At 48.2% G+C, this 27533-nt stretch overlaps 12 protein-coding genes across 12 annotated transcripts; 4 read left to right on the top strand and 8 right to left on the bottom strand.

The window, feature by feature from the left end:
* Positions 1–1336: 1336 nt before the first annotated feature.
* Positions 1337–2584, top strand: C8Q69DRAFT_441148 (hypothetical protein; the record flags this gene model as incomplete). Its single annotated transcript, XM_028628723.1, has 1 exon — positions 1337–2584. One exon carries the CDS (start codon positions 1337–1339, stop codon positions 2582–2584), a length of 1248 nt encoding a protein of 415 aa, XP_028489747.1.
* Positions 2585–4986: 2402 nt separating this feature from the next.
* C8Q69DRAFT_453658 (hypothetical protein) lies at positions 4987–6682 on the bottom strand. Its single transcript, XM_028629646.1, has 2 exons — positions 6300–6682; positions 4987–6155 (listed from the first exon to the last, which is right to left on the bottom strand). The coding sequence occupies exons 1-2, from the start codon at positions 6388–6390 to the stop codon at positions 5140–5142; spliced, it is 1107 nt and encodes a 368-aa protein (XP_028489746.1). The 5' UTR covers positions 6391–6682; the 3' UTR covers positions 4987–5139.
* Positions 6683–7821, bottom strand: C8Q69DRAFT_453656 (DUF1275 domain protein). Its single transcript, XM_028629645.1, has 2 exons — positions 7617–7821; positions 6683–7557 (listed from the first exon to the last, which is right to left on the bottom strand). Exons 1-2 carry the CDS (start codon positions 7744–7746, stop codon positions 6866–6868), a joined length of 822 nt encoding a protein of 273 aa, XP_028489745.1. The 5' UTR covers positions 7747–7821; the 3' UTR covers positions 6683–6865.
* Positions 7822–8262: 441 nt separating this feature from the next.
* On the bottom strand, positions 8263–9620 carry C8Q69DRAFT_453652 (hypothetical protein). Its single transcript, XM_028629644.1, has 4 exons — positions 9426–9620; positions 9212–9327; positions 8541–9156; positions 8263–8472 (listed from the first exon to the last, which is right to left on the bottom strand). The coding sequence occupies exons 1-4, from the start codon at positions 9519–9521 to the stop codon at positions 8404–8406; spliced, it is 897 nt and encodes a 298-aa protein (XP_028489744.1). The 5' UTR covers positions 9522–9620; the 3' UTR covers positions 8263–8403.
* Positions 9621–9860: 240 nt separating this feature from the next.
* Positions 9861–12064, bottom strand: C8Q69DRAFT_453649 (putative cytochrome P450). Its single transcript, XM_028629643.1, has 5 exons — positions 11987–12064; positions 11777–11885; positions 11584–11711; positions 10490–11514; positions 9861–10412 (listed from the first exon to the last, which is right to left on the bottom strand). Exons 2-5 carry the CDS (start codon positions 11879–11881, stop codon positions 10036–10038), a joined length of 1635 nt encoding a protein of 544 aa, XP_028489743.1. The 5' UTR covers positions 11882–11885; positions 11987–12064; the 3' UTR covers positions 9861–10035.
* A 559-nt stretch (positions 12065–12623) lies between these two features.
* Positions 12624–15093, bottom strand: C8Q69DRAFT_47547 (fungal-specific transcription factor domain-containing protein). Its single transcript, XM_028631196.1, has 5 exons — positions 14687–15093; positions 13766–14609; positions 13646–13706; positions 13395–13594; positions 12624–13342 (listed from the first exon to the last, which is right to left on the bottom strand). The coding sequence occupies exons 1-5, from the start codon at positions 14848–14850 to the stop codon at positions 12659–12661; spliced, it is 1953 nt and encodes a 650-aa protein (XP_028489742.1). The 5' UTR covers positions 14851–15093; the 3' UTR covers positions 12624–12658.
* Positions 14984–16471, bottom strand: C8Q69DRAFT_512884 (benzoate 4-monooxygenase cytochrome P450; the record flags this gene model as incomplete). Its single annotated transcript, XM_028633303.1, has 2 exons — positions 14984–15487; positions 15546–16471. The coding sequence occupies 2 exons, from the start codon at positions 16469–16471 to the stop codon at positions 15025–15027; spliced, it is 1389 nt and encodes a 462-aa protein (XP_028489741.1). The 3' UTR covers positions 14984–15024.
* A 1173-nt stretch (positions 16472–17644) lies between these two features.
* C8Q69DRAFT_503593 (carboxypeptidase cpdS) lies at positions 17645–19374 on the top strand (the record flags this gene model as incomplete). Its single annotated transcript, XM_028632503.1, has 4 exons — positions 17645–17834; positions 17888–18191; positions 18248–18516; positions 18569–19374. The coding sequence occupies 4 exons, from the start codon at positions 17645–17647 to the stop codon at positions 19372–19374; spliced, it is 1569 nt and encodes a 522-aa protein (XP_028489740.1).
* An 806-nt stretch (positions 19375–20180) lies between these two features.
* Positions 20181–22015, top strand: C8Q69DRAFT_453641 (hypothetical protein). Its single transcript, XM_028629642.1, has 2 exons — positions 20181–21635; positions 21795–22015. Exon 1 carries the CDS (start codon positions 20501–20503, stop codon positions 21590–21592), a length of 1092 nt encoding a protein of 363 aa, XP_028489739.1. The 5' UTR covers positions 20181–20500; the 3' UTR covers positions 21593–21635; positions 21795–22015.
* Positions 22016–22801, bottom strand: C8Q69DRAFT_453640 (antifungal protein). The gene is made up of 3 exons (XM_028629641.1): positions 22526–22801; positions 22373–22462; positions 22016–22311 (listed from the first exon to the last, which is right to left on the bottom strand). The coding sequence occupies exons 1-3, from the start codon at positions 22649–22651 to the stop codon at positions 22246–22248; spliced, it is 282 nt and encodes a 93-aa protein (XP_028489738.1). The 5' UTR covers positions 22652–22801; the 3' UTR covers positions 22016–22245.
* A 1928-nt stretch (positions 22802–24729) lies between these two features.
* On the top strand, positions 24730–25357 carry C8Q69DRAFT_47294 (hypothetical protein). The gene has a single exon (XM_028631008.1). It carries the CDS (start codon positions 24919–24921, stop codon positions 25216–25218), a length of 300 nt encoding a protein of 99 aa, XP_028489737.1. The 5' UTR covers positions 24730–24918; the 3' UTR covers positions 25219–25357.
* A 539-nt stretch (positions 25358–25896) lies between these two features.
* Positions 25897–27161, bottom strand: C8Q69DRAFT_396889 (CCCH finger DNA binding protein; the record flags this gene model as incomplete). Its single annotated transcript, XM_028627761.1, has 4 exons — positions 25897–26353; positions 26407–26945; positions 27016–27033; positions 27105–27161. The coding sequence occupies 4 exons, from the start codon at positions 27159–27161 to the stop codon at positions 25897–25899; spliced, it is 1071 nt and encodes a 356-aa protein (XP_028489736.1).
* Positions 27162–27533: the final 372 nt, after the last annotated feature.

The following is a 27533-nucleotide window of genomic DNA, read 5'->3' as shown; positions in this document are numbered from 1 at the left end:
CAAAGCAGAATATGGCATCCCCATAGGGCAAACGCATTTTCTCCGTTCGAGTCCCAAGCAAAGCAAAAAGGCAGTACCGTTAGACATTATTATTCAACACGATGAAGATCATTCTATTATGACTCTGTGTCGTGTGCCGCAGACCCTTGTTGGCAAGCGGGCGGGTAGCCATGATGCCCGACCAGAAAGGCCAACCGATCAGGCCAGAGGATACGATACGTTCGAACAGGACCTGACCAGCCTTGCGATGACTCCTCTCTGCTGCTTCAGTTATCATGATGAGTAGTATTCCTCCGTTTGAGTACTCATTGCCCTGCTGCCTTCACACATTCCACACAAACGGGTGGGAAAAATAAAAAAGGGTGGCAGGACAGAATAAATAATCCCTGAAGGACTACCATAACTATCCCCAGTAGCCTCTCTCCACCCCGGGCCCGAGACCGGGATTGCGCAGCGGAAGAAGAAAAAAACGTGTTCAGCGAGAGTGACAGGGGAATAATCAGCGTCGTCCTCCCCTGTGGCGGTTCGCTAAGAGCCTGTTGGAGCCCGACTGGACTGGATTGTCGAGCCCAAGCTAGGGGGAACGCCTGGAGGGTCCAAGAAGGAAAAGAAAAGGGAAAAAAAAAGAGACTTCTTGGACGCCACAACCAGCGCGGGCCAACCGAGCCAAAAAGCGCCCCCCTCGCACTCCTACAAAACTTGGTAGACTCCCGCTCGCCGCCCACGGTTGAACTTCTGCTCTTTTCCCCGTCACACTCTAGCCCCAAACCCCAACCTCTGGGTTTCGCTCTCTACAAACAACCATCAGATATATTAATATAAATACATATCAACCAACCAACTGATCCCTCTGGCTTGGTTTCTGGCGTCGCGTCCGGGAACCTGCTCAATAATAATTCCTCAGGATTCCTCTGAAGGAAAGCATATTCTCGCCACTCGCGCGGTTTGGGGTTCGAATTCCGTCACTGGGATCATCCCAATCCTCACCTTCGTCGCGTCTCGTCGACAGAAGCTCAAATGCACGCTCACCTCACCGACGCCCAACCCTTTCTCTTTATTCGATTGAAGGCTGTGCCACGGTGACGGCTCGCCTTTGCCTTTCTTCGATTTGATTCCGTCTTTCGCGCTATTCTTTCTGCGATCTGAGCGATATCCTGTACACTATATACATACATCTGGGGTGTTTGTTTGATTTTTTTTTCCTTTTCTTCCTCTTTTCTCGTTGCTCTCTGGGTTTTCATCCTCTTTCCCAGCGGTCGCGCCAAAAAAGAGTCTCTCATCCACAGAGTCGGAGAAGAAGAATTCACTGCTCGGATCTCATGCCATTCCGTCGATAATGTATCACTATTCCAGTCCACCTCCCGGGTGGTCTGCTTACGAATACACGACCTCGCCGCCAACCTCTCCTCACTACGTCTACTACTCGTCCCAGTACGCCAGCCCGCACGCCTCCCCGCGCGGACCGTCGAAACGACACAACCGCAAGGCTAGTTACGCCGGGCCCAGGGAGTCGGCAGGATGGTTCTCGGGGTATCAGTCGCAAAGTCACTATGAGGCGATGCCAGAATATGCGACGCCGCCGCGCAAGCACGAACATGTAAGTGCTAGTTTCGGTGGCAAGAGGACGAAGTGTGCACCGCGTCGGTTCTCGACGTCGGGCACCCGGCCATTCTATGGCTGTGACTACTACGATGAGGTCCGTCCGTCGCGTTCGCAGAAGCGGTCCATCTTTGTGGATGTGACCGACGATGCGCGGGAATACGTCTATGTCGAGCCCTCCGGGGCCCGTCCGTCTCGGGGTTACTATGACCCTGAGACGGACGACGACGACGATGACTACTACCAGTCTTATCGATACTCTTCGTCTACAGGCAAGCCAAGACCAGCCACTGATCATTATTACACTTATCAGGTTCCCGTTTTCGACGAGACGGACACGCCGAGACGGTCACGGGCCCGCCGCGCATCCACGTCGACACGCACTCCACAGAAGCCTAAACCATCTGCTAGCTCCAAATCGCCACCCAAGGCAACAGAGGAAGACGCGCGCAGGAAAGGGATCCCGCCAGGCTATTCCACTAAGAACTGGGATCCGACGGAAGAGCCAATCATCCTGCTTGGTAGTGTCTTTGACGCCAACTCGCTAGGCAAATGGATTTACGACTGGACGGTGTTTCATCTCGGAGCTGCAACGCCCATGGCAGAAGTGGCAGGTGATCTATGGCTGTTGTTGATCAAGTTGGCGGGCAAGATGAAGAGAGCTGAGGAATGCGTCGACCGGATCTATCGCCCAGACGCCCGTGAGATGGTGGAGGACTTCATCAAGAGTGGTGCGCGACTCTGGGCTCGGTTCGAACGGTTGCTGAAGTCCTGTGAACATTTTATGTGGAAGGCTGCCAAGCGCGAAGGTGGCAAGGGACCCATGTCGATGGGTCGGAATGCTGGCTGCGAGTTTGTCGATACGATCTTTGGTCGCGATCGCGAGCTGGAAAACACGGAGAAATTGATGAACAGTGTTCGTTTATGGAACATGCGGTTTGATGCCAACTGTGATGGTATCCTCCGCAGACCGTCGACTGCTTAGATGATTTGAATTATGACCTTCTCACGGAGGGCGCACAGCAGTGCGCCAAAAAAGTTTTTGATACATTGCTTATCAGGGGAGGACGAGGGGAAGTTGACAACACTTTTCTGCGATTCGATTTCACTTCGACATTGCATTGATACACCAGATACCTGCCGCAAGGCAGGCGCTTTTTGTTCTTTTCTTTCGGCAACATTGCATCTTCTGAATCTCTTTGGATTTGGCTGCGTGATTTTTTCGTTTCTGGCGAACTCATTTCGTCTAATATACCACTGGTTTTTAGTTCTTTTCTCATCGCTCGTCGGCGTGTCTCTATCGCACTCCCGGGGTTCTGTTGGCGCCCATGCTGCGTTCTCTCACATTCCTTTCTGGGTCGGGTCTGCGCTCTCGTGTCTTATCTGCTCTTACCGGAGTCAACATGTTCCGTGGGGAAACCTATCTCGAGTTATTTCTGGGATCCGTCGAGTCTACAGTTTGTTTCCTTTCTCGATGATACCACTTTGTTATTTTCTTCGATCCTGTCTCTTTCCTTACTACTTGCCCGATTGGCCATCTCTCCTTTGTTCTGTCTCTTTCCACGCGTACGTCGCGTTTACCTCTCCTCTAGGCCAGGGTCTCTCTCTGCGTGGAAACGGATGTACATACATAGCGGACCAACTTACCAACCTATCAACTTACAATTAGACCTTTTTACCTTTTTTTATTTTCCAAAACAAGTTCCTCTGAAAAGAAAAAAAAGCAATTCCATACCCCTCCATCGTCGTCAAGTAGGATAAACCCCGCAGTCGTAACCACCCATCCAAGCGCCCACCTACCCATTCTAGCAACAACCCCAGCGTCCCGGTCAGAGTTAACTCCATTAGACAATTACTATACTAGAGTACTAGTCAAAAACTGGTGTCACTCATCCCATCCCATCCCATCCCCCCTCCTGCTCGTCACGATATCTCCCACCATCCTATTCCGAACGCACAGCGTAAGATATCCGACCTATCCCGTCCCTTAGCGCTGGGCCTAAGACCCCTCCTAAATACCTAAAGTAGGTTTAGTTATATTACTTGCTAAATACAATAGCACATGCATTAGTTAAACCGCTTCGTTGTTCCTGGACTGGACCAATTAGGCTTTTAGGATAGGATAGGGATATGGGACCCTGCATGCACGGTTATCTCAGCACGTGTATGTGTTTCTGGCTGGCGCGACGTAATGAAGAAGAGTCTGAGATGAGATGAGAAGGGAGAGGGGGGGGGAGGCGGGATTACGAGAGATTTAGTTAGGGATGAGGTGTTATTATTAATTTAGTACTGGGTCTAGGTAGGGAGGGAGGATATGGATGGGATGGGATGGGATATGCTTGCTGTTGGTGTTGGAGGAGTCTATGGTATGTTAAAGGTTATGTAGATTTGGATGAGTGTGGGATGGGCCCATGGAGGATGTTGTACATACATGTATGTACATATGTAGTACATCAATCACAACTATGATACTTCGTGCGAAGTGGGATAGATAGATAGGTCGTTTTCTCGTGGCGGGGTATATAGGGTGGTTTGGAAATTACACTATATTCGTTTTATTTATTTATTTATTTTTTTTTTGGCCGGGGGGGTAGGGGTCCTCTATGATGTTGTGTGATACAGATATTCACTGCGATGTTATTATTAGTGGTGGTCAGTAAGTAGGTACTTACAGTACTTAGTAGTCAGTTAGAAGGGTTGTATGGCTAAGGGAGGGGGTAGACAAATCGGGAACGGGAACAGATGGAGGGACTTGTAAGACGGAGAGATTATCATTATCATCATTATTCCCCCCTCCTTTTATCGGATGATTATTTTTATTTAATTGGCATATTAATCACATCGGTAAGAAAGTAGTATCCTCGATGAAGCTTGCTTCCAGGAAAAGGTAGCATCGTACCTAGCTGGCCACATTATTCTAGTGTACCTGGAAGTAATTTTTTTTATTATAATCCATGGACTTAAGATTGTATATACAGTATTTTTTACTTATTTTCTATTCTGGATCATTATTAAACGCGGTTATACCATATAAGAAAATGGGGAGGTCATGGAAGATTCGGGAATCGTGGCCTTTTCGTGTAGTGTATACTTACAACAGTAGAAGAGAGTACTGTAGTACTAGACTTTTCGGTAAGTATTGCTTAACTACCTGTGCTTGAGTGGTAGGTGCAGGGCAGGGGTTACAAGATTCCATAAGAGGTAATTATGTACTTCTCTCCGATTTGTATGTACTACTTCCATGTTATATATGCATTATGCTGGGATGGATCATGTACGTGATGTTGTACTGTACATATGTACAGTACATTACGTGGATGTTGTACAGTATATGGTACTACGGGTTTGTGGTCCACGTATCATTTAGGTGCGATTTTCCATGACTGACTTGTTTAAGAGAAGACTAGGATGCTGGATGAATATATCAAACTGAGTTGGCAATGAACTGATCGCGGCTTTATACCTTCATTAACTATTTAACTACTTGCAATTCCTAGACAGATGATAAGACAAACTATACTCGGTACAGAAACGAGTAATCTACGCATCCGGTCCCACAGGCGGCGTGCTCGCAGCCAGGTTGCACTGGCGGAAGATCCGAACCTCATTCTCGGCAAAGGCTCCAACAACCGAGTGCAGTACGCCCTGGTTGTTGAAGAGGACGAGATCGCCTTCCACCCAGTCGTGCGGATAGACATATTCCGGACTGATAGCCGGACGCTGCAGTCTATGCACGATCTCTCGCACCTTGGCCAGATCGTCGATCACACTGCCATCCTTCAGATGGATGCGACGGACAGCAGACGGGTGAATCTGCAGTGCCAGCTCCCCAGTGACTGGGTTCTTCCACGTCATGGGGAAGATCTTGATCTTCTCGGGCTCAATTGGCGGCAGTTCTGACTCTGCCAGCTCCAGACCTTCCGACAACATGCCAAGTCCGTCGGGACGCGACTTGGCTGGGCTCATCCAGATGTACGGATGAGGTGCGTACTCGATCTTGCTGGTGCGCACGAATTCCTTGTCTTCCTCAGACAGAATATTGTACATGTTGTAGCCGCTGACAAACGCAGTCGTTCCCAGCGGCACATCCAGCTCATCTCCGGTGCCATCATCATATCGCACCGTCTGTCTGCGACCCTTGGGCACAGAAACGGCAAGGAGCGAAGTGACACGAGGTGGGTTCAAGTCATAAAGAGCAGCGTCGATATGCCATCGGTAGAACCGCGTATATGCCAGGTCATCTTCATCCGGGATGCGGGTCTTGTGGAACGTCTTATGATGCGGATGACGGAGAGTGATGTTCTCGAGACCCTCATAGCTAGGGACGAAGCCATTTCCAATGACTTGCACCTGCGGCTGGTGAGGGACAGTCTTCAGATCCGGGTGCAGGATGCTGCGTTTGGCATCGAGCGTCTTGCCATGACCGTAGCTCTCGCAAGCGGGGTCGAATCGGCGAGTGAGCTCATACTGGGCCTTGGCGGAGATATCCGGTTTGCTCTTGATCACTACGACGCTCTTCTTGTAAAGGGTATCGCGGAGAAGCTCGAAATCCTCGTCTGCAGAGAACGATCAGCGCCTGCTTGTCTCTTGCGAGCCGCATATCACTTGTTCTTACCTTGAGGAGGTTACCGTTCCCCGGAGTGCTCCCATGACTTTGTAATCTTTATCCCTTGTAGCCTATACCATGGTGCATCACTTACCACTGAGGTTTTCCACGTCGAGGCCGGTGATAATGGCTCCGAAGTCAACCTTTGACTTTTCGGGCACCTGGATGGACTGAACGCCAACCATCGTCGCGATTTTCCGGTATCTGCTGTTTGTTCTCGTTGTGAAGATAGCTGCGATATTGCGGTTCTGGTGTATGAAGTGTGAACGAAGGACAAGTCCTGGATGGAGGTGCGATTAAATAACTGATGGCATCGGAGACCTCCGCTGGGGGGAGTTAGATAATCCGAGCGATAAGCTGTCACCGCCGAAGTCGCTCGTCGGGGATTCCCGCGGTGTCGAAGATAATTGAAGAAAAAGAAAAGAAATAGAAAAATAGAAAGAGGAAAAAAGAGTGCAGGATACGATAATCGACTTATCTATGATTCTATGATACTGTAATAATATCTTCTGCCTGTAAATGCTACTGCCATGAAAATCAGATCATGCTGATGCCAAGAGACTACCTCAGCCCTGCGACCCTGCAGACGTCGCTCTAGTGTTTTGTCTATACCAACCCCCTACACGCTTTTCTTATCATCATTATATAGAACGGACCAGATCACTTCTTCTCTACGATCGGCTTCCAGAATAACCAAGCAATCGCAATGCAAAACTTCAATCCTCCCGCGATCCACAGCGCGCTCTGCATGCCGCCGCTACTCCGGCTGAGCCAGCCCGCCGCAATAGCTCCTACCAGAATGCCCGTCACAGATCCAATACGTCGGTTGCGCTTGACGTTCTGCGTCGGCGGCGCAGTTAGAGCTGGATCGGTCGCAATATCAAAGTAGACGCTCGTCAGAACGACCGTAGGTATTTCGTTGAATCCCATTCCTCGACTCGCAGCCAACTGGCCACCAAACTGGAATGCGAGAAGGAACAAGGGGATTAGCTCGAGGAAGAGACGGCCGCTCGTCAGGGACAAGTCGTTGATTGTGTGAGGGATAAGGTCGCCTTCAATGAGACCGGCTGCGATCATGATGAAGATACACTGAACCAGGAACGAGGCGAACAGTGTTCCACGCAAACGGGGTCCCGCGCGACGTGTCGCATGGCTGAAGGTGAATGCGCCGCAGAAGAAAGAACTGATCGAGACGAGAGATTTCAACCATCCGTATGGTTTGGTGAACGGCTGTCCGGAAGCGCCCAGACCGAGGAAGACGGTGTTTCCTTCGCTGCTGTCAGCGATGCCTTGAGGCGGGGCAAGAGGACCTATATACCTGTCTGCATGGAAATAAAACAGGACCACGCATTGTAGGCGCTTCCATCCGAAAGGCCAGTAATCAGAGAGCAGATGATAAACACCAGGTCAGCATGGTTGGTGTCCAGGGTCTCCTTGAACCATTGCGCAATTGCAGATGGCTGGCGCTTCTCCAATTGTTCTTCATTCGCTTCGATATCTTGCGGCGCCGCGATTTGCGTCTGCGGTGCGTAAGCCGCCATCTTGTCGCAGAAAGCTTTGCGTGGAATTGGACCGAAAGCCCTCTGTAGAGAAGACTCTACGAAAGCAAAAAAAAATATCTACGAGGACGCGTAGTTGAAATGGCGCAATTCAGCCGTGAGTCAACCAGCTTTTCCGACTCGCGGCTAACTGCCCGATCCGGTACGACTACCAAGTATTATCGCCGAGTTTTCGATTAGCCTTCAAGTTGAAGCGCTACTCCGCGACGATCTAGAGCCGGAGGACTCGTAGTCTGGTTTGGCTTAACTTTCGTGTCAGTCCGGTTGGGTCATCTCCTCGGAGTCTGGACATGGAGTATCTTGATGCCAAGCACCTCTAGGTACCTACGCCAAGCGGTCTTAGATCCTACGTATCTTCGCCGAGCTGATAATAATCAGTCATCTACTTTATCCTATTACTGCCCGTTTTAATTGCGTGAAAGACTCTCTCTTACGGACCTAGCACTGCTACTGCCGCGGATGTCGTCAGTTTCGGCGTTCAAGACGCAAGTGGATGTCCATTCCTGCTCGATTGGATCGAAATAATACTCAATAGATCTTGTGTCTTTGTCACTCCTCTTAGGACAACACACTCCTAGCATGTGTAGAACCATATTTCTATTTTCCAATTAAAGGCATTGGACGACTTGCGTCAGTCTTCTATTCCTGTCCATTTGCCAAAAGAATTCTTCCACCATCAACACACAGAGAAACTCCGTTTACATACGCCTATGTCGAAATTAGCATCACACCCATTGTGTCAAAAATATATCAAAAGAGAACTCCAATACACTCACTCCAGCCAAACCACATAGATACAACACGGTCCCTGCAATCTCCTCTGTCCTCCCAGCCCTCTTGGCTGGGACTTTATCAAACAGCGCGCTGAACATATTCCCTTCTTCTCCCACAGGATTCATATTACTGGGAACAAACCCAGGATTGATCCCACACACTCTAACATACCATCTCTGGAACTTGCTCGCAAGTAACCTCACCAGATGGTCCGTACCAGCCTTGCTTGTTGCGTAACTGGTCAAATCCACATTTGTGCAATTATGTAGACTCGCGCAGCTGCTAGTCACGACTATCACGCCGCGGCCTTCATCTCTCCCTTTCGAACCGTCAGGAAGAATCCGTTCTGCAGCTGCTGCGAGGAGGGGGAATAATGCGACGGATAGAAAGTAATGTGCGGTCGTGTTGATTCGGAACGTATCTTCCCAGTCTGAGTAGTTCGATGACCACATTGACGCTTGGAGGTCTTGAAGGGAAGCTGTTAGGACGTTGCATGGCTGTGGAGGATCACGGCGGATGCCGGCGTTGGAAATAAGGATATCAATGTATTTTTCCCGTTGGGAGATCTCAGATGCTAGGGTGGATATTGATTCTTTGGACATTAAATTGCAGGGAATTCTTTGCATCCATTAGCCATCCTGACGCGAAGGGGACGCAACACGATGGACCATACCCTTCAGCACTCCCTCCTGCATCCTTTCCCAGTGAATTGAGCTCTGCAACCTTCTCTGCAATTGGATCCGTAGGCAGAGCACAGATATAGACCTTTGCGCCATTCGTCACGAACCCCTGTGATCTCCACGAGATAGGAATCAATATAACACGCTTTGAGCATGAAAGTACCGAGGGCGAAAACGAACAATCCATGAAATAGAAAAAGGATATACCTTTGCAATCATGAACCCAATCCCACTACTCCCACCGGTAATGACGGCCACGCGGCCTTTGACTCCAAACAACGTCGAAACTTCGACTGCTGACATGGTTTATATTTACCTGGGAGACACCCTTCTTACGAATATATGAGGGAAGACTTCACTATCATGTCTTTTTAAGAGACATTATCGTTGTCTACCGAGATTATAAAACTGGCTTACTATTCATTTTACTTGGTCGTTTAATCTAATCGTGTCTATGATTGTATTTCCCCGCAGTCCGCGAGCGGCAATTGTCAATCCGTCCATCGGATAGACCGACAGGACGATAAGTGCGGGAACCCCGCTTGTGAGTAGTTGAATCCGGATAAGCATAGAAGCAAGGTATGTAGTGGAGGCTTGCATGATATGGAATTGAAGATATAGATTATCTTGTTATTAAACGGATGTAAGTTCAATTCAGATTAAGACTAGAATATGAGTCTCTGGGGATTTGCTTTGGATGCTCTAGCTCTCTGGACTTCAGGTAGAAACATAAGCAAGAAGGTTAAATTCGAATGGGGGATAATGTTTGATATTTAAGTCTGGGAAAAAAAGGATTGTTCGTTTATCGACCACTGCACTACTCCTTATAATGATCCGCTGTTCTCAACTTCGCCTCTCTCAAACATTCCTCCGTGACCGCAGTGTCTCTTGGAATCAACTTAACCTTAAAATCCTTCGGGATGGCCACCAGCGCTGTTTTGAATTGGTTATACTCGACATAATCCGTATTCGGTGGCTCCGTCTCACTGGCCACGATCTTGTAGGAGGAGAGAATACGTATGAGCGCGGTGTAGAGGAGGCGTTGGGCGATGAGCTGTCCGGAGCAGGCGCGTGAACCAGCGCCAAAACTGAGATGGTTAAGGCCTACGGAAGGTTTCTCAGTGGGCGGATCGATGGATGAGAGCCATCTCTCAGGATCAAATTTGGCAGCGTCGGGACCGAAGTGATCTACGTCTTTGAGGTTGTTAGAAGGAACTCGGTTCAAGAAGAGATAGCATAAGTGGGTAGAAGATACGAGATGATGAACGTACCGTGATTACCAGCCTGCGCGTTGATTAAGATCATGGTCTTGGGTGGAATGATAGCGCCGTTCCAGTTTACCTCCGTGACTGTTTTCCTGGGAAGACTCATAGCGCTGACGGTATAAAATCTTCCAGCTTCCTTGATGATGGCGTTGATATAGGGAATCTTCTCTTCCTGGTAGCTACTTGTCCAAGCCTGCTTGATGTCTGGGTAGAATCGTTTGATGTCTTCGTATGCACGGTCCTGCCAGACCTGGCCCTCCGGAGTGGAAAGGGAGCCAAGGCAAGATGTAAGAGTACCCGGGATAGTTTCAAACCCGCCAGAGACCAGTGACAAACAAATCGAACTGACCTCGACTCCGGTTAGTTTCGTCTCTTCGTCTTTTAGGATCGCTCCTGAAATGCAGGGCTTATCTGTTCCCTGACGGATCATGGCGCGGACCTTGTCGAGAAGAAGATTGAGATAATTATCTCTCCGGGATCTCAACTCCTTCGAACGTGAATTCTTCTTGTTGTTGGGCACATATCGCAGAATAGGGATGTAGTCTTGGTAGTTTTCAGACGCGGACCGGAGAAGTGAAATTGCTGATCCAACATACAAGATCTCGCGGAGCAGTTCGTCATAGACTTCATCCATACGAATGCCATAACAAAGAGTCAAGGTTGTGTTGAGAGCATAGCGCTGAATAAATGGCCTGATATTCAGCTCAAGTGCTCCATTCTTACTATCCCGATGCAGGTCTCGGACGATGCAGTAACTCTCCAGGTCGAACATGGGATGATAGCGTCCTAAGGCCGGTCGTCCCAGTGCGGCTCCAGCAGCCTTTCTCTTGTTCTTGCAGCTGTCATCCCAAGGAGAAGAACCGATGGTGAAGCCTTGAGTAGAGCTGATAACGCCGTGGAACGTGTATAGCGTTGGCCGATCGATTAAGGCTGATTGGTGACCGATCAGCATCTTGCGGCAGTCGTCGAACGAATTTACGACCACTGCACGGGTGTTTCCTAAGCGGATCTGGAAGACAGACCAGCCGTACCTGTCGACAGTGACAGGCATGAGCAACATCCTTCGACCCGGAAAAGGAGGATAGAACCTAGGTACTTACTCTCTCCATTTTTTCTCGCACCAAGTTGCATGGTCGTCACCAAGGGTTAAAAGGTGGCCAAAGATGGGCAATGCTCCTGGGACTTCCGGTATTCCTTTTATATACGGAATATCCGTAGATATCGACCACTACATAAAGTACATACATCAGTACATAATATCACAGTCACAGCAGGCCCTACCAAGCCACATACCCTGTATAGTAGATAGAGGAATGCAACTCCTAGGATATACGTGACATATCCCCTTGGAATATTCCTTAAGTACTGCTCATGATCAAGATCCGTAAAGGTTTCCATATTGCTGGCGAGACGAAGCCGTGATTGCGACCCTTCTGTCAGTCAACCCCGCAAGAACAAAGGAAGAAGGAAATGCAATGCACTCGGGTCTTATATCATACTCACAGAAGTGTCAAATTCAAAAACCTCGGAAATCCAATCTCCCATCACTTCGATGACCGAACTGTGTGCGCTTGGTTGGTGATCCATTGTCGGGGTTTCGGGCGCTCCGATAAAAGCATCGTTGATAAAGAGTCTCCGCAATTGGCTATAAACATCTATAGGACTATACGTACTGTACATGGCGCGGGGCCATAAGACTACCGAAAGAAAAAAACAAAAATCTTGATAAGCGGTTCTAGCGAGCTTAAGCGGATATACTTCATGTTTCGTGTAGATCTTTCGTCCGGCCCGACTTTGACCGTTTACTGCGATACCTTAGTGATAGAAAGCCTGAACATGAATTTTCTGACAGCTTACTCGAATTGCCAACATTATTCTTATCCCTATCGTCCTATATGCCGTGAAGAACGAATAAGCAACTGGCAGGTTGTTATATGTAGAAGTCATTGCTTTAGAATTGTGAAGCATAAATCCCATATAGAAAGACCATATTTTTTGAACACGGGCCTCTGTTAACATTATTTGTGTACATAGACAGAGGCCATTCATCGTCTCTTGGACTAATACCATTCTACCATTATTTCGTCAATTTCTTAAATACGTAGAATTTGCATTCATATCCTTTTGTGTCATGACTTTACCCAATAGTACTGTACTTCAGCCGCAGTTCATAAATCAGTCTCGTGGAACAAGGTGGTCCTTCAAGCGAGAGACAACTTCGCGTATCATACTCTGGCACTTCAAGGCGCTGGGGAACTTCTTTCCAAAAGTACCCAGTAATTCTACAGCCAGCTCCAAATCACCTATTGCCCCTGTTTGTTCTAGCGCAGATGATAGACTGTCTGGTTGCGCCGTAACCGAGTACATCAATGCAAGCGACGAGGTAAACACTCCAAACAGATTTAGCCAGTTGTAAGAAAGTCTCTGTTGGAGATGCATATTCGTTGCCTGCCTAATAGACATTGCAGACGATTCGGCGAGGATTTTGACCTTGGGAACATCCAAAATAGGGCACAATGGCGACGGCCGGTAGAGCATTGTAACATGAGTATAGTAATTTAGATCGAACCATGAGGAACTCAGGTGAGGAACGCGCGATCCCTGTAGCTCTGGTAAAGGAAACGGCATACTTCGTCGCCACTCCACCAGCTGTTTATGTATTTGACGGATAACTTCGTCGCGCTGCCCTTGGTCCATCCCGCGTGCCTTTGTCTGAGAATAGACCTTTTCCCCAATAACGCTCGCGATCTTTCGCAGTGCAAGTATATGTCGGGGGACTTGCATGCTCGATGGTTGAAGTGGGTCTTGGGGGACTATCCTGTCTGTCCGTATATTCTCATCATCAACGTCTGCGAAAATCTGCGGGTCTGTTAGTTTCGTCCTTGGTTCTTGGACATGAAGAAAAGCTCACTTCAACGTCAATATCTTCGTCACGCATGGCAAAAGGTCTTCCCAATGCCATGGATACCACACGATCCATCATATATAATGACCAGAAAATGCGTTTCCTGTATTCGCTCACATCTACGGGAATGTTCTCATAAGTTGATGACGTGTGAAGCCCCATCCCTATCGCCATTCGAGTTGCGACGCCAACAAGGAACCATGTGTCTATCATATCAGCATTAGCGCCTGAATGGAAGAGGACTCTGAGAAACATACTTGGGCCTAGCTGGTTGAAGAAGGAGTACGATACTTGGAGCATCAAAACTTCCAAAGCCGCCTATTCATCGGTTAATAGCCTCGACCTTATGATTGAGATATCATTAAGGTCGCACTTACCATATCTCCGCAAGAGAAGGCATCCTCGAAATAAGTCATAGCTTTATTGAAGAACATAACTGATTCAGACTCATCCACCAAGCTAACAGAGCAGTAGGCCGTCGATCCGATGGCAAGAACCATCCAAACCCGGAAGAGCCAGAGAGGTGACTGCATCAGAGGGTCTTCCGGCTCGGTATAAATCTTCCACAGTGCGCCCATGAATTCATTCTTGCGAATTATCGGATATAGCGTATGAGAATGAGACCAGTAGAAATCCGTTAGGTGTGCTGCGTGCCATTGTGGAGGGAGTTCCAGTTCCACGACGTCCAACTGCTCCTGCTGGTTCAGCTCCGGAAATGTCCTGAATGCAGAAGACGATGATATCAAAGAGGAGGGCCCGTATTTTCGAAAAGACAAGGGATCGATGAATTGATCTAGAATTTGGTTCTCATTTGGGGACCCCTTCTGTTCAATATCGTCTTCAAAGACAAATGAAGACTTATCGGGGCTCAGTCTTCGTAACACAGCTTGGGTAAGTTTCGCAAACGAAACTCCAGAAGAAGACCCAAGATAGCGTTCTGCTGTTGCCGATAGCGATAGCAGCTCCAGCTCCGACGCGAGTGAGTGTGCCCTTCCCCGCGTACCTACAGTAGGAGACAAATTGTTCGTTGCTGAAGCAGGAATGAAAGGCACCGCGATTTCTTCGGTCGTTGGACGATCCGGAGTGAACGTCTCCAAAGGAGGCGAGCTTCCATTGTTGGGATCTAAGTAGATAGAGTCCTCAGAGTTCCTCGACGTGGACAAAGCTAGAGAGAGTTGCCTTTCCAGATCCTTGACACGTCTCTGTAGACTCTGGACGTACCTATTTACTCCGCTTAGTGAGTTTACTGATGGACACAGGCCACAAAGAGATATGCGTGATCTTAAGCATCTACGTACGAGAGAGGAAAAGAGCCTATTTGGTTGCGTTCATCCAAGAAGCTGCATTTGGAGCCTGCTCGTTCGCACGCTTCACATTGCGGTAAAGATCTATCGCATTTCTTCTTTCGGCGGTGACAGCGACGACAAGAATTCTCTGCACGAGGTGTATTTGACGATGCCATTGAGATACTTTGCGGGGTTCATGAACATGAAGGAGGGGTTGGAGGACAATACCATAAGTTTGGGCGGCTTTGGCCGTCCCTTATCAAGGTGACTACATCAACACTTAAAGCTCGTTGGTTATCTACATGTAACATCAGCAACTAAGTATTATTGATAAGACCCCCTGGGCCACCTCATTTTTTTCCCCAGATTAGTTCGATTTTCTCCCCTTTCACCCTTGAATTGAACCATTCATAAATCTCGATTTTATCCTGGACCGCCTTGGCTCCCCGCAGAGCGTCTGTTTCGGCGATTTTCTGCGTCGCCAGCATCAGCTCTGTCAATGCTAGATTCTGCGCTATGCATGTTCGGTTTCCCTTCCCAAAGGCGAAGAAGTTCCGTAACATCTTGTCACTGGGATTAAGCCATCGCTCTGGTCTGAATTCGCGAGGTTCCGGGAAGATGTCTTCTTCCTGGTGGACTTGCCAAGCACTTACCCCGACGTTTGTGCCACAAGGGAAATGGAATTCTTTGTATGTCCACCCCCCTTCTGGCACCAGACGCGGTAGTCTGGTTGGGTTTGCCCACGACAGACGCAAGGCTTCCCTGACGACGCCTCTGAGATATGGACCAGCAGTGGGATCTTCATCGTTGTGCCTTTTCTGTAGGACTTCCTGCTTGAGACGATCATATCTCCGGATTTCGAGATAGATACCATAATATAGTTGCCATATTCATGCCTGTGCTATCAGAGCCCGCAAATATCAAGTCTTTGCATTCAACTCTCGTCTGCTGTACGCCAATGGATCTCTCTAGAAGACGACTTGGGTAACTGCCACTTCCCGGAGTCGTGGAGGCTACTAGCTTGTGAACAAAGTTATCGACGACTTGAAACGATTTGGCAGTATGTTCGTTGGATGTTAGCATATCGAATATCCTCATTGCCAGACCCGCGATCGGCTCTGGGAAATAGAAGAAAGCGCCAACGCCCACGTAGGCATCCACAAACTGAGAGGCAGACATCTCACTGGCTCCTTCTGCGATGCCGCCATAATTCTGTTGGAACAGATAAGATGAAACTGCATCAACTGCCATAGATCGCGTGAGGTTCAACACATTGACTGGCTGGCCAGTTGCCGCTTCTTTCTGAAGTCGAGAAACGAATTCGTCGATGACCCCACAGAGGACTTGGTTCGAATTCCTGATAGACGTTGTAGAGAACAACGGCACCACTGCCTTGGCCCGATTTGCTCTCTCATCCATCGTCAAAGTCGAAAAGATCGTCGGGTGGCCATCTATATCGAATTTCGTATATGGACGAGACTTCTGGAATCCACCCCGGTCGAGATAGACGGTCTCAATAGCATCCCCTTCTGCGATGTCGATATCTTCTGGGCCTATCCTCAGCACAGGTCCATACTTCTTGTGGAGCTCATAGATGACCGTAGCTTCATCACCGATGTACGCATGGTAAGCCAGCCAGAGCGATGTGCATGCGGCGACTCGAGGTCCAGGGACTTTTGAAAGAGGGTGGAAGAGTATGCGATAAGTACATACACAGGATATATATCCTGCTAGAAAGCCGACAATGGAGCTAATAGGATTGCTGGTCGCAGTCTCTATTAACGTCGACAGTGCCATTTGAGATAGCTTGATTGGGCGCCACTGCAGAGGAACCGCTTGACATTCTCAGGTTAAAGTGTACCGGTCAGACACTCCTCTCCGACAAGTTGTTCGGATCTGTGTATTGTCTACTTCAAATCATATATAGCCATATGATTATATCTATGGAAGAAGATGACATCGGTGCTACCTAGACCCCGCCCAAGTCGTTATCGCACCCGAAATCGCCACTCGGGCGGCTGGCCCGATAGATAAATTATGTGAATCTACTGGCATACTGACTACGAAACAAGCATCAAAGGTGACTGTCTCTCATATATTCCACTTGCAGAGACAATAATTGTATATTAGCTAAGCTGATCTATGAACGCAGTCTGTTTGAAAGAATCGCGTGAAGAATGTCCTGAGCGAATCCGGTGTCGCGTGGCATTTCCTCACGCAAAACAATTGCGCGGTGCTAGCATGCACTGATAAGAATCAAGATTCTGCAGTTTATCTACTTAACTATGCCGTTACGCAAATGCATGACAGTGTGAACAAATAAGTATGATACTATCGGCTCTGCCCCAGACATTTCAACCTGGTTGGCTTGCCAAGTTATTCTTCAAGCTTCTTCAAGCCATGACCACGCTACCTATGGAGCAGGAAGGATTGAATAATGGTGCTTATCTTTCCCCTATTGAATCGGCTGCTGTGGCGCCGGAACGAATAAGCCACCATCTTACCGCTATTTGTCCAATAATCTAACACTGCTATAGTTTATGCCTCCTGGAATGTGTGCTTCCTTCGGCCAAAACAGGAAGCTCCCTAGGCTTTTCATCTCGCGGCTGGTCTGGGCTAAAACAGAGCGCGCGATGGGTCCCCAGGTTTTCCGTCGGTCTTCCTACACGATCCACGTCTCCGGTTGCTGCAAGTCCAACGTGCTTGCACGTATCCGGTAAAGATAGGCCCATCCGGGTGGGATCCCATATCTTCCGGCCAGGAACAACGCCGAAGGATGTACCGGTACGTCACATCAGTGGAAATAATGAGAAAAAAATACTCCGTAAAGCCCATGGGTCTGTGCAACTACTTAAGTTGAGCAAACCTAGTGCACGGGGGAGAGATATAAGGCCGGATCGCCGATCTTCCTGTGTAGATATCGGTCAACTGCCAGAACACGTCGGCAGCGAGACGCCAGTCACGGTCAAGATGAAGTTAGCCGGCCTCTTTCTGGCAGCCCTGGGAGCCATTGGACCCGTAGCTGCTCATCGGAGTCCGCAACATGTCGGCAAGAAGCTTCCCCGGCTTGCGGAGCAGCATGTTGCGCGATCTGTACCGTCTCCCCCTATCGCCGCCCGCGCGGAACAGGATTCGCCATATCTGAACGAGAAATCATACAGTAAGAATAGCTGCTATGAGACGGAAACTCATATGATATCTAACTCGGAATAGAATTCGCGGTCAACGGCGCGAATATTCCCGACGTGGATTGGGATATTGGTGAATCCTACGCAGGCCTTCTGCCCATTTCCGACGACCCCAAGGAGGAAAGGCAGCTGTATTTCTGGTTCTTCCCATCCGACAATCCTTTGGCGGGGGACGAAATCACTATCTGGCTTAACGGTGGCCCGGGATGCAGTTCGCTCGAGGGATTGCTCCAAGAAAACGGGCCCTTCCTGTGGCAGTATGGAACCTTCAAGCCTGTTAAGAACCCGTATACCTGGGTTAATTTGACGAACATGGTTTGGGTCGAACAGTGAGCACAAAATGTACCTTGACTAAAAACAACGATAAACTGACGCTTCTCATCAGGCCCGTTGGAACCGGCTTTTCTCAAGGAACGCCGAATGCAACATCTGAGGAAGACGTCGCAGAGCAATTCCTGGGATTCTTCAAGAATTTTGTCGACACCTTCAACCTCCATGGTCGAAAGGTCTACATCGCGGGAGAGAGCTACGCTGGGTACTATGTCCCGTACATCGCCAATGCGATGTTTGACAAAGAGAACACCGAATACTACAATATCCAGAGTATCATGATCTTTGACCCTTCGTTGAGCTCGGATGCGATCCAGGAACAGAGTGGGTTTCTTTCTCCTCGTCATTCCGATTTAGACTTGTGCTAATGACATAGTCCCTACTACCCCATTCGTCGACTACTGGGGCCATCTCCTGAGTCTGAACGAGAGCTTCGTCGAGAATCTGCACTCTCTGCATAAGTCCTGTGGTTACGAGGACTATATCAAAGAAAACCTCGTTTACCCACCGAAGGGGAAGTTCCCAGAGCCTCCTTCCACGGACGGAGAATGCGACTTGTGGGATTCTGTGTTCGTGGCTGCTAGTGACATTAATCCATGCTTCGATGTCTATCAGGTGGCCACTACTTGCCCAACCCTCTGGGACGTGCTCGGTTTCCCCGGAAGCTTTGACTACCTTCCTGCTGGAGCCAAGATATACTTCGATAGACCAGAGGTGCAGAAAGCGATCAACGCACCTAAGACGAACTGGGCCGAGTGTACCGACACTGAAGTCTTCGTGGGTGGCACAGACAACTCCGAACCATCGTCCTATTCGGTTCTCCCGTCCGTGATTGAGAAAGCCAACAGGACGATCATCGGCCACGGCTTGCTGGATTTCATTCTCCTCGCCCAGGGAACCCGCCTAGTAATCCAGAATATGACCTGGAACGGAGCCCAGGGCTTCAGCGCTGAGCCTTCAGATGACTTCTACGTTCCCTACCACCCCCAAGCCTCGCTCTCTACTCTGGCTGGAGCAGGTACTGCGGGCACATTCAGGACCGAAAGAGGCCTTACTTATGCCGAAGTCAAACTGAGTGGACACATGATCCCGCAGTATTTCCCCACGGCTGCTTACCGTCTGGCTGAATACCTTTTGGGACGCATTGACACGCTGTCGGAAAATGCCACCCAGCCTCTGTAAGGAGCTATTTCTTTAGTTTCACAGCAATCTTATGGTATGTCGTTCCTTCATAATTACGGATTTCTCCGCTATCAGATAGAACACAACGGAATATTTGTAACTGCCAGCAATACGAAGTAAAATGTACATATCATACGTTCTTTAGGTCTTGGGAGCGTCATCCACTATGGTTCAACTGTGACCTTCGAGCTCAACTTAGCTATAGAGCCTATGGAATCTAGTACAGTATGCGATGGAGGGATGAGATGGTGAGGTGTTCATAACAAATCGTTCATAAGAGTAAGAGCATATAATACTCGAGTCATTGAGAACAACCCTCATGATACCTGAAAGTCAACGAATACCAGTTATAAGACCCCAGTGGTTTAAAAACCAGATATCTATTTTTGGCAACATCACGCGGCTCTACTACACGATGTAACGTAGAAAAGTCGACTCCAGGGTTCAAATGCGTTATTATCCTACGGCTCGAACTACACACTGCGCATTGAAGAAAAAAAAAAGGCTGCTCAATGTTGGAAAGGCAGTAGGAAAGCTGGCTTTCAAAGCACTATATATGTCTAGGTTACCGTATCCCTTAGAACTGATGTGTGTTTTCTCTGACAACACTCACTGCAATCCAGATCCTCACACCATAGTCACTTTAGCAATTGTGGACCATGGCTTGCAATAGACTCTAGGTTAAAAACCAAGGTTGAAGCGAGCAGTCCTTTCGTGCAGGTTCGACTAAAAGTAGACCTTGTGTGATGTTACCAAAAATTGGATACTGTGAGTTTTCACTGTAGTTTTAAGACTTTTTAAGAACCATTAAGAATTATTCCTGCCATTGCCACCCCTCCACCGGGTGATCGACAAGAGACAAAGAAAACCGCATCCATGAACACAAGGATTCAGATACTGACCAGATGTCCGACTAGCAGCATAATAATTCTTACACTGCTGCCTAGGAGTTCCCCTGAGAGAAATCCCTCATCTTCTCACTTCCAGTTCACCCTCTCCCCGCGACTTAAGACCCCATTTGGGGTTCTACCAGGTTGGCACTTCTCTTTCATCTTCATTCAACTTTGTCCTTACCATATTATTGCAACCGAACCAACCCATCAATCGAAATCATTGACCCGTCATAATGCATAATCTCCGTGATTCACTGCTCAGCCCTTCGCCTCGAGGCACCCCTCACCTCACCACATCAGAAGCTTTTCAGAGATACCAGGAGGACACGCGTCAGTGTATCGCTCGGGGAGAATTCAAGGAGATTCGGGACGCGGCCTTCAGTAACCGAACCTGGATCATCACCTCCCGATACTGCGAGGTTGGAGATGGCGTGGATTCCCTCGAAGAGTACATTCATTCTATGTGGTATATGTACTACCAGCTCGGTCGCAATATCTCACACGAAACACCCGACCACGAGGGTCTTGTCCTCGACATCGTCCGTATCCAAGGAATGGGGCCGCTGACTCGTCCTGTGCGAGGAATTTATGGTGTTGATATTGCACGAACCGTCGAAGGCACACTGTGGAACGATCTGCCCTTCTTGGCCACCGACATGACCGACTTCTGGAACAGCGACTTCCCGACCATGTCAGGTACACACCGACTCAACTTTGCAACTTTCCTGGCCAAACTGGCATCGACTCGCGTCTGCAAGGATAAGCTGTGCCAGATTGCCCTCATTCTATTCCGCAATCTGTTTGAGGAGAGACAGGGACTTCGCAGTGGGGAGGAGTTGGATGATGAAGATCCAAAGCGAAGCATGCATCAGCTTGAAATTTGTCACTTGTTGCCAGCTGCCGTGGCTTGGCTCTACCATACAGGCCCCAATCTTGTTCTACTCTCAGAGGTCTATTGGAACGATTGTCCCAGTATCGTCAGCAAGGGTGGCACGATGTTCATCGAGTCGGAGCTTGGGCAGCGATCACCCACTGGATTCTCACCATGGAGATACATGTACTGGCTTAAGCGACTCCATGAGATCCAGGAGGAAGCCAAGGAGGCCAAAGAGGATCTCTTAGTAGAGTACGCCACCGATGCCATTGGCTACATGCTCAACCAACTCGAGCAACGAAACTCTGAAATTCTAAGAGCATACCAGAACGGCGGAGATGCCTTGCATCAGGAAAAACACCTCCTTTGCCTGAAGAGTCTTTTGAAGAGTGAAGCTACAGAGAATGAAGACGAAGACTCCATGGATGACTCGAAGGATAGCGCAAAATAAGTAAGAAACGAAGGGAGGCCCCAAAGGAGATGCCAAGGAAGATGTCAGTCAGATCTCTCTCCTCTCCTATCTTAGCTTCTCTCCCACTTTAGTTTCCGAGTCGAATATTATTACTCTTCTTTCTCAATGCAGCCCTTTACATGTCTGCTCTATCCTCTAAGGTGTACAAATAAGATACGATTACACCACTTACATGATTCAGATGAAATTAACATGTTCTGGAGTTCTGGTAATTGTCGAACTCCGAATTGTTAAAACTGTCAGAGAGATTCAATCCCTCGGGTCCAATTCGAGAAGGACATGGTAGCTACCAGAGCGTCACGCTACTAGCGTAACTCAGCAATAGAAACATGGCTAGGGTATACTCTGATTGACAGAAGATACTCAAAAAATACCAGGTATTCAATGAGCGATTTTTTGATAAGCACAAATATCCAGCTAGATACTAAACGAGTGTGGTCATAGCAAGAATCACAGAAAAGCGAGATGCTGGGAATGCAGATCACACATGTATCAACCCAGCATACGCTCAATATTGCTTTTTCCCTAGCCCCTCTTGACGCGAATTGTAGGCATTGAGAATCGCACGGCATCTCACACTTTCTCGTAAGAAGAATGCCCAGGAACAACCATTTGAAATAGTCTTATCGCTATTAGGCGTTACAGTTGACCACTCTACTGTAGGAGTCGAATGTGCACTTATGCTTGTCCATCTGGCACTGAAAAGATAAAAAGGTTAGCCGAGGTCAATATACCTAAGAATAAAAGAGAAAATAATACCCTTTTGTTGGCGAATTTAGAGGGGCACTTGACATAGTGTGTCTTCCCATTAGCCACGTATCTACATTCATTATTCTTTCTGAAACATTGCTAGAGAGTTGTTGTTAGTACTTGGTTTCATTTTCATGTGGGCACGAATTGTATGAATCTCACTCCTGTGTACGTGATGTCGGCAGCATCCACGTCTCTTTCAACGATGCCGTCGGACTCGGCATCAATGGGATTGGCAACCGCAGCTATGGCAGCGAACAGGAAAAGGGAAATCTTGGTGATCTGCATGGTGAAAGGCTTAGAGCGGTGATCGAGACGATTGGAAAGATGGATCAAATAATCACAGGCGGAACTGGTCTTGATGAGCTTGATATCTTGTAAATTGCGACATCAAGGAGCTGTCTTATATAGGAATCATTCTGATCCCCGCAGAAGAGGTGACAAAACATGATCACCAATTTCAATGCAGTCATCATGGAGCTCCAGCCAAGGGATTGTCAAGCTACCCAATGTTGTTTGTTCCATTTCAAGTCCGTTTCGATCTTGACGGCCGTGTCAGACTGATTAGTTAACCTACCTAGATCAACATGCTGTACCATAATTGTTGTATCACAACTCGATATTGGTCGTGATTCCACACTACATCCGTGCTTATTCACTGAAGTCCTGCGCATAAGAATGTAACCATATAGAAAAACGCCCCGGAGAAACCTATAGAAACCCTATCTCATACAAGGTCTAGAGGGCCTAGAGGAGGTAGATGAATAAGAACTGTGCTCCCCTATGTCTTAGACACACAGTACATGGCTTGGCCTTCCACCAAATGTGGTCGTCGACTCCAGGTTTCGAACAAGCTACCCAATAAGAGTACTAATTTACGCAGTAGAAGATATTCAGCTTATTGGTTGGTTTAACTGTATAGGCGAAGGATTTTGTACCACGTCCAGGAGTAATAACACGTGCAGAACGGTCGGAGTCTAGAGCCGATCAATACCACTTTGGCCACTACCACTGTACACCTCTAATAATCATTGCCTTCCCTTTTAGGTAGATAAATTGAATCTACAGAGTATAATAGTAGTTAGAAAAATAAAATAAGCAGAATCTTAGTCAGACGGGAAAAGATTTGCTCTACTAAACTAAAGCGTACTACTGTAACAATCATTAGAGAGGTTTCACGAACTGGGCTGGGCATTGATGTGAGGAACCCTGTAATGCATCAAGGCATAGATGCGCGGTGATATGTACGTAAAACTTGAATATACGTAACTTAATCCACAGCTAAGCTGACCACATGGCCAAGCTGACTATTTTCGCATCAACATTCAACAATCATTCTTCGACGCGTTATATTTTCACCACCATAGTATTAGTTATCCTACGGCGGCCTGGCCAAAGCAGTAAGAAATGCGCTGAGCGGTTATGACTAAGTAAGCTAGAATAGTTATAACTAAGTTATGTGATTTTGTATATAATTGGACCTTATATAGTAGTAAATCCTAATTACCATAAAAAAGAATGTATTAGTTATATCTTATATCCCCTAATCCTCAACCCCCTCTAGCAGATCTAGAGGATTTAGCAGACCTGGCAGACCTAGTAGAGCTAGTAAAATAGACTTGGGAAAGAAAGTATAATCGATCGAGTAGAGCGAATAGAGTTGATCGAGATATAATGGATAGATCTAGCAAATTCAAAAAGTTATCAAATCTGGTACAATAGATAAAAGCTAAAGGGGTATGTAAATTAGTAAATTCAAGAATGTTACTAAAGCTAGCAAACTGTCAGAGTAAATATAATAAATAAAGCTAGCAGATCAGTTGAAGTAATGACATTTGCATTGGAGGGATGGATCTTGACTCGGAAAGCGGTGCACACATCGGGCGAGGAAGAAGGAATAGAAAGAGGCGAAGACCAGCGGTCACCTGCGCCAGATCGACAACCCATTACCAGCCAAGTGCACGCGATGGCTCTATGGATTCCCTACCTAGATGTCACATCAAGCTTGCCTACCAACGCACGGTGGAAGCTGTCGCACGATCCAAAGGAACGGAGGATAGGGCAAGAGGAGGATTCGATCCAGTCGCCATCCTAGATCCATCGAAAGGCATCATGGGAAGTAATGTTCGCTTTGCTCCCCCATGCAAGAGGCGGTCACCAATGATATTCCTAACGTGACGCGGACAGGTAAACTCGGTACCGTGTTGGGAATCAGCATCAACAAACTTCGCCGTCATCGTCATCTTCGTATCATCATTGCCACAAGCCACGAATATATGAGAGGGCTAAATCCAGCCTTGTCTCTGTTGTTCTGTGTTGAGTTTTGAAGATTATCATACCCCGATACAAGGTCGTTCTTCAGTGAGTGTGGTAAGTTTTCTTTCCTTATATACTTGAGTTTGTCTCGAAATATATACTTCACAATACAACAAAGCTAAAAAGGCAGCGAATAATTAACATAGCTGCATAGGAACATCTTATCAAGAGCCTCTTATCATCATCAAACTAAATCCTCCCCGAATACTTTAATATACTTAGAAACACAAATATCCAAAATGCCAGCTTCCAAGACCGAAACGGCGATTCGATTCCCCGAAGCCCAGGATCAGAAGCGCCGGATCCGTAACACCACTCAGGACCGCAAGGCCGTCGACAGGAAGAAGGCAGAAGCCAGCTCAGGCCGAAATCGCTCTCAAGACGTTACGGCATGGCCGGTCGAAGAACTCCTCGAGACCGGAATGGATGAAAATGGAAACCCGGTCCCGGATCCTGCCTCGTATCGTGATGGGAACCGCGCGAGGAAGAGTAAGGGAGAGGAGGATGTGGATGTTTATGATGCTATGAATGCAGATTAAGGGGATGTAAGGTATGGCATGATGAAAGGAATGTATATTAGCAGGGGGATGGTAGTGAACGACATGAAATTGCATAGCTAAATCGTCTTGTCGATAGGCAATGAAAATATACTACTTAAGTCTACTGATACTTAGCATGATCGTAGCAGAGAAGTAATAGTCTCCTGACCGGACGTCTTAGTCTGGTGATCTGTCATATCTTCTGACTCGCGTATCTGAAGTTGTGGCGCGAAATCACATGCATTGATCTAGTAGTTGGATGCATTTACTGTATTTAAGATAGTCCTTGCGAATTTTGATTTGCACAATGAAGAACAACGCATTCCGGAATAGGAAATACGCGCAATAACTCATACCATTTCTTTTGAAGTACCACCAGACTTCCAGGAATTATCTCGAAACGAGGAATCTTGGAAACCCCATACATACGTAATGTCCCCCGAGAAGCTCTTCCGTAGAAGATAACTGCTACAGATTGGGGACCCAGAAAACAACGCCAGTCGACACATCTCAACATGCCGACATCCATGCATGCATAGCCAGGATTGGCTCGCTGAAGAACCACATAATAGGCGTATATCATCCACGCAATCAGGTCACGGACACGAGGTCTTCTTGACCTGCTAGTGTCGGTGAAGAAAGAAAGACAAGAGAGGAACATAGCAACTAAGGCCCGCTTCAGCCGTCACCTTCCTGTACCACAGGCTGACTGACAGTCTCGACCGGCCCATCTGGTACGACACCAGCACCGTGAAGCTTGGCAAGCCGTTCTTCTTCCTTCTGTGCACGCAACCGCTCGGTCTCCTTCCGCAGTGCTTCCAGGTTCCAGGTTTCATTTTCGTTGTCTTCATCTTCGGATTCCTCCTCGCTGCTGTCCTCTGCTTTCCATTTTCCACTTTCGAACATCATACGTCCAGTAGCTTCCTTGGCCTTCCGGGCTTCTTCCTCGGCGGCCTTCTTATCTAGACGCTCCTTCTTCCACTTGGCGAAGGTCTCCGGCGTAACGGGGGTGAGCTTTCCGGTGAGCTTGTGTCTCTCGGATTCTAGCCAATCCTCCAGCGTAAGCGTTTTGAGAGGCGACTTATCCAGCAGAGCCTTCTCTGCGGCCCTCTGTTCCTTTGTCTTCAGAACGAAGCTAAATATAGCATTAGCACGCAGTCAAGCAGACAATAAAATAGCCGAACATACCCAGGTGGCAGACTATGCCGGTACATGCACTTATCTCCTCCATTCGGACAGGTCCAGAACCAGCCATACTTCTGGTTCTCAACCGCTTCGATAAAGTACTTGCAGACCTTCTCAGTCGTGGTTCTCGGGTTGCCGTGCTTGCTCAGCACAACGTTCCGTAGCTTCTCCTCGTCCCACTTGTCCATGGTATCGGCCTCCTTCTCCGCCTTCGCATCTCGGTCATCGGAGTAGAGATCCTTCTTCGCAGCCTTGCGCTCCACGCTGAGGTCATGGCTGAACTTGCACTTCTTGCCCTTTTCGCAGTTCCCTTGCTTGAAGAAGACACACAACACTGTCTTCGGGTCAACACCAAAGGGAACCTTCTGAACTTGCACAGGCTTGAAGAGTTCCGCCGCCTCCTTCTTGGCCTGCTCCGCCGCAGCCTTTTCCGCTTCACGGCGCGCCTTCTCTGCCTCTTTCCGCTTAGCGTCGATGGACTTGTTGGACTGTGCTTGAGCTTGTAGTTGCGCTATCTGTTTCCGTGCACTTCCACCTTTTTTCTGTACGATTGGTATGTTAGTTAACGTCCTCCGGGGATGTGCGCCACGAGATGCGGAGTCCACAACGTACATTTTTCATACCAAAGGTCTATTGCGAAATCAACTGTCAGCCACATTATCCGGATCTAAGATTTCTCCATGATATGGATAGGAACTCACCTTATCCTCGACCGTCTTCTTCGCCTTCTTCGGCTGATCTTGCTTCTTGGGAGGCATGGTGACGGCGTGTACTGTCTTTCGTTAAAACGGAACTGCGTCGTAAAAGGCGGCGATCGGTGCGCCCCGTGTGGTTCAACCCTAACCTCCAGGTGCGGATGAATCTCAGGGCGCGAGAGAATAAATCGCAACAAGAGCTCAGGGCTGGAGAGGGAGCGAGCGTGGTCGTGTGCTATACAAGAGAAATCGGTATGAAATGAGCGTGGGATGTGGATTTGAACTTGGCAGAATGTCGGTCTCTCCACTGTCCTTGGCGGGGTGTGGCTGCTGCCCGCCGGCTGTGCGCATAAGGTGGCGGCCTTGTTTCGCGGGCGATCCATCGGTTTCCATCGGTCGGGAACACAGCGAGAAATGCGGGCATCATTGCTCCCA

The sequence above is a fragment of the Paecilomyces variotii genome (genome assembly GCF_004022145.1).
Source record: "Paecilomyces variotii strain CBS 101075 chromosome Unknown C8Q69scaffold_1, whole genome shotgun sequence".
In the NCBI taxonomy this organism is placed as follows: Eukaryota; Fungi; Ascomycota; class Eurotiomycetes; order Eurotiales; family Thermoascaceae; genus Paecilomyces; species Paecilomyces variotii.
This window is presented reverse-complemented; position numbering and strand designations above follow the sequence as displayed.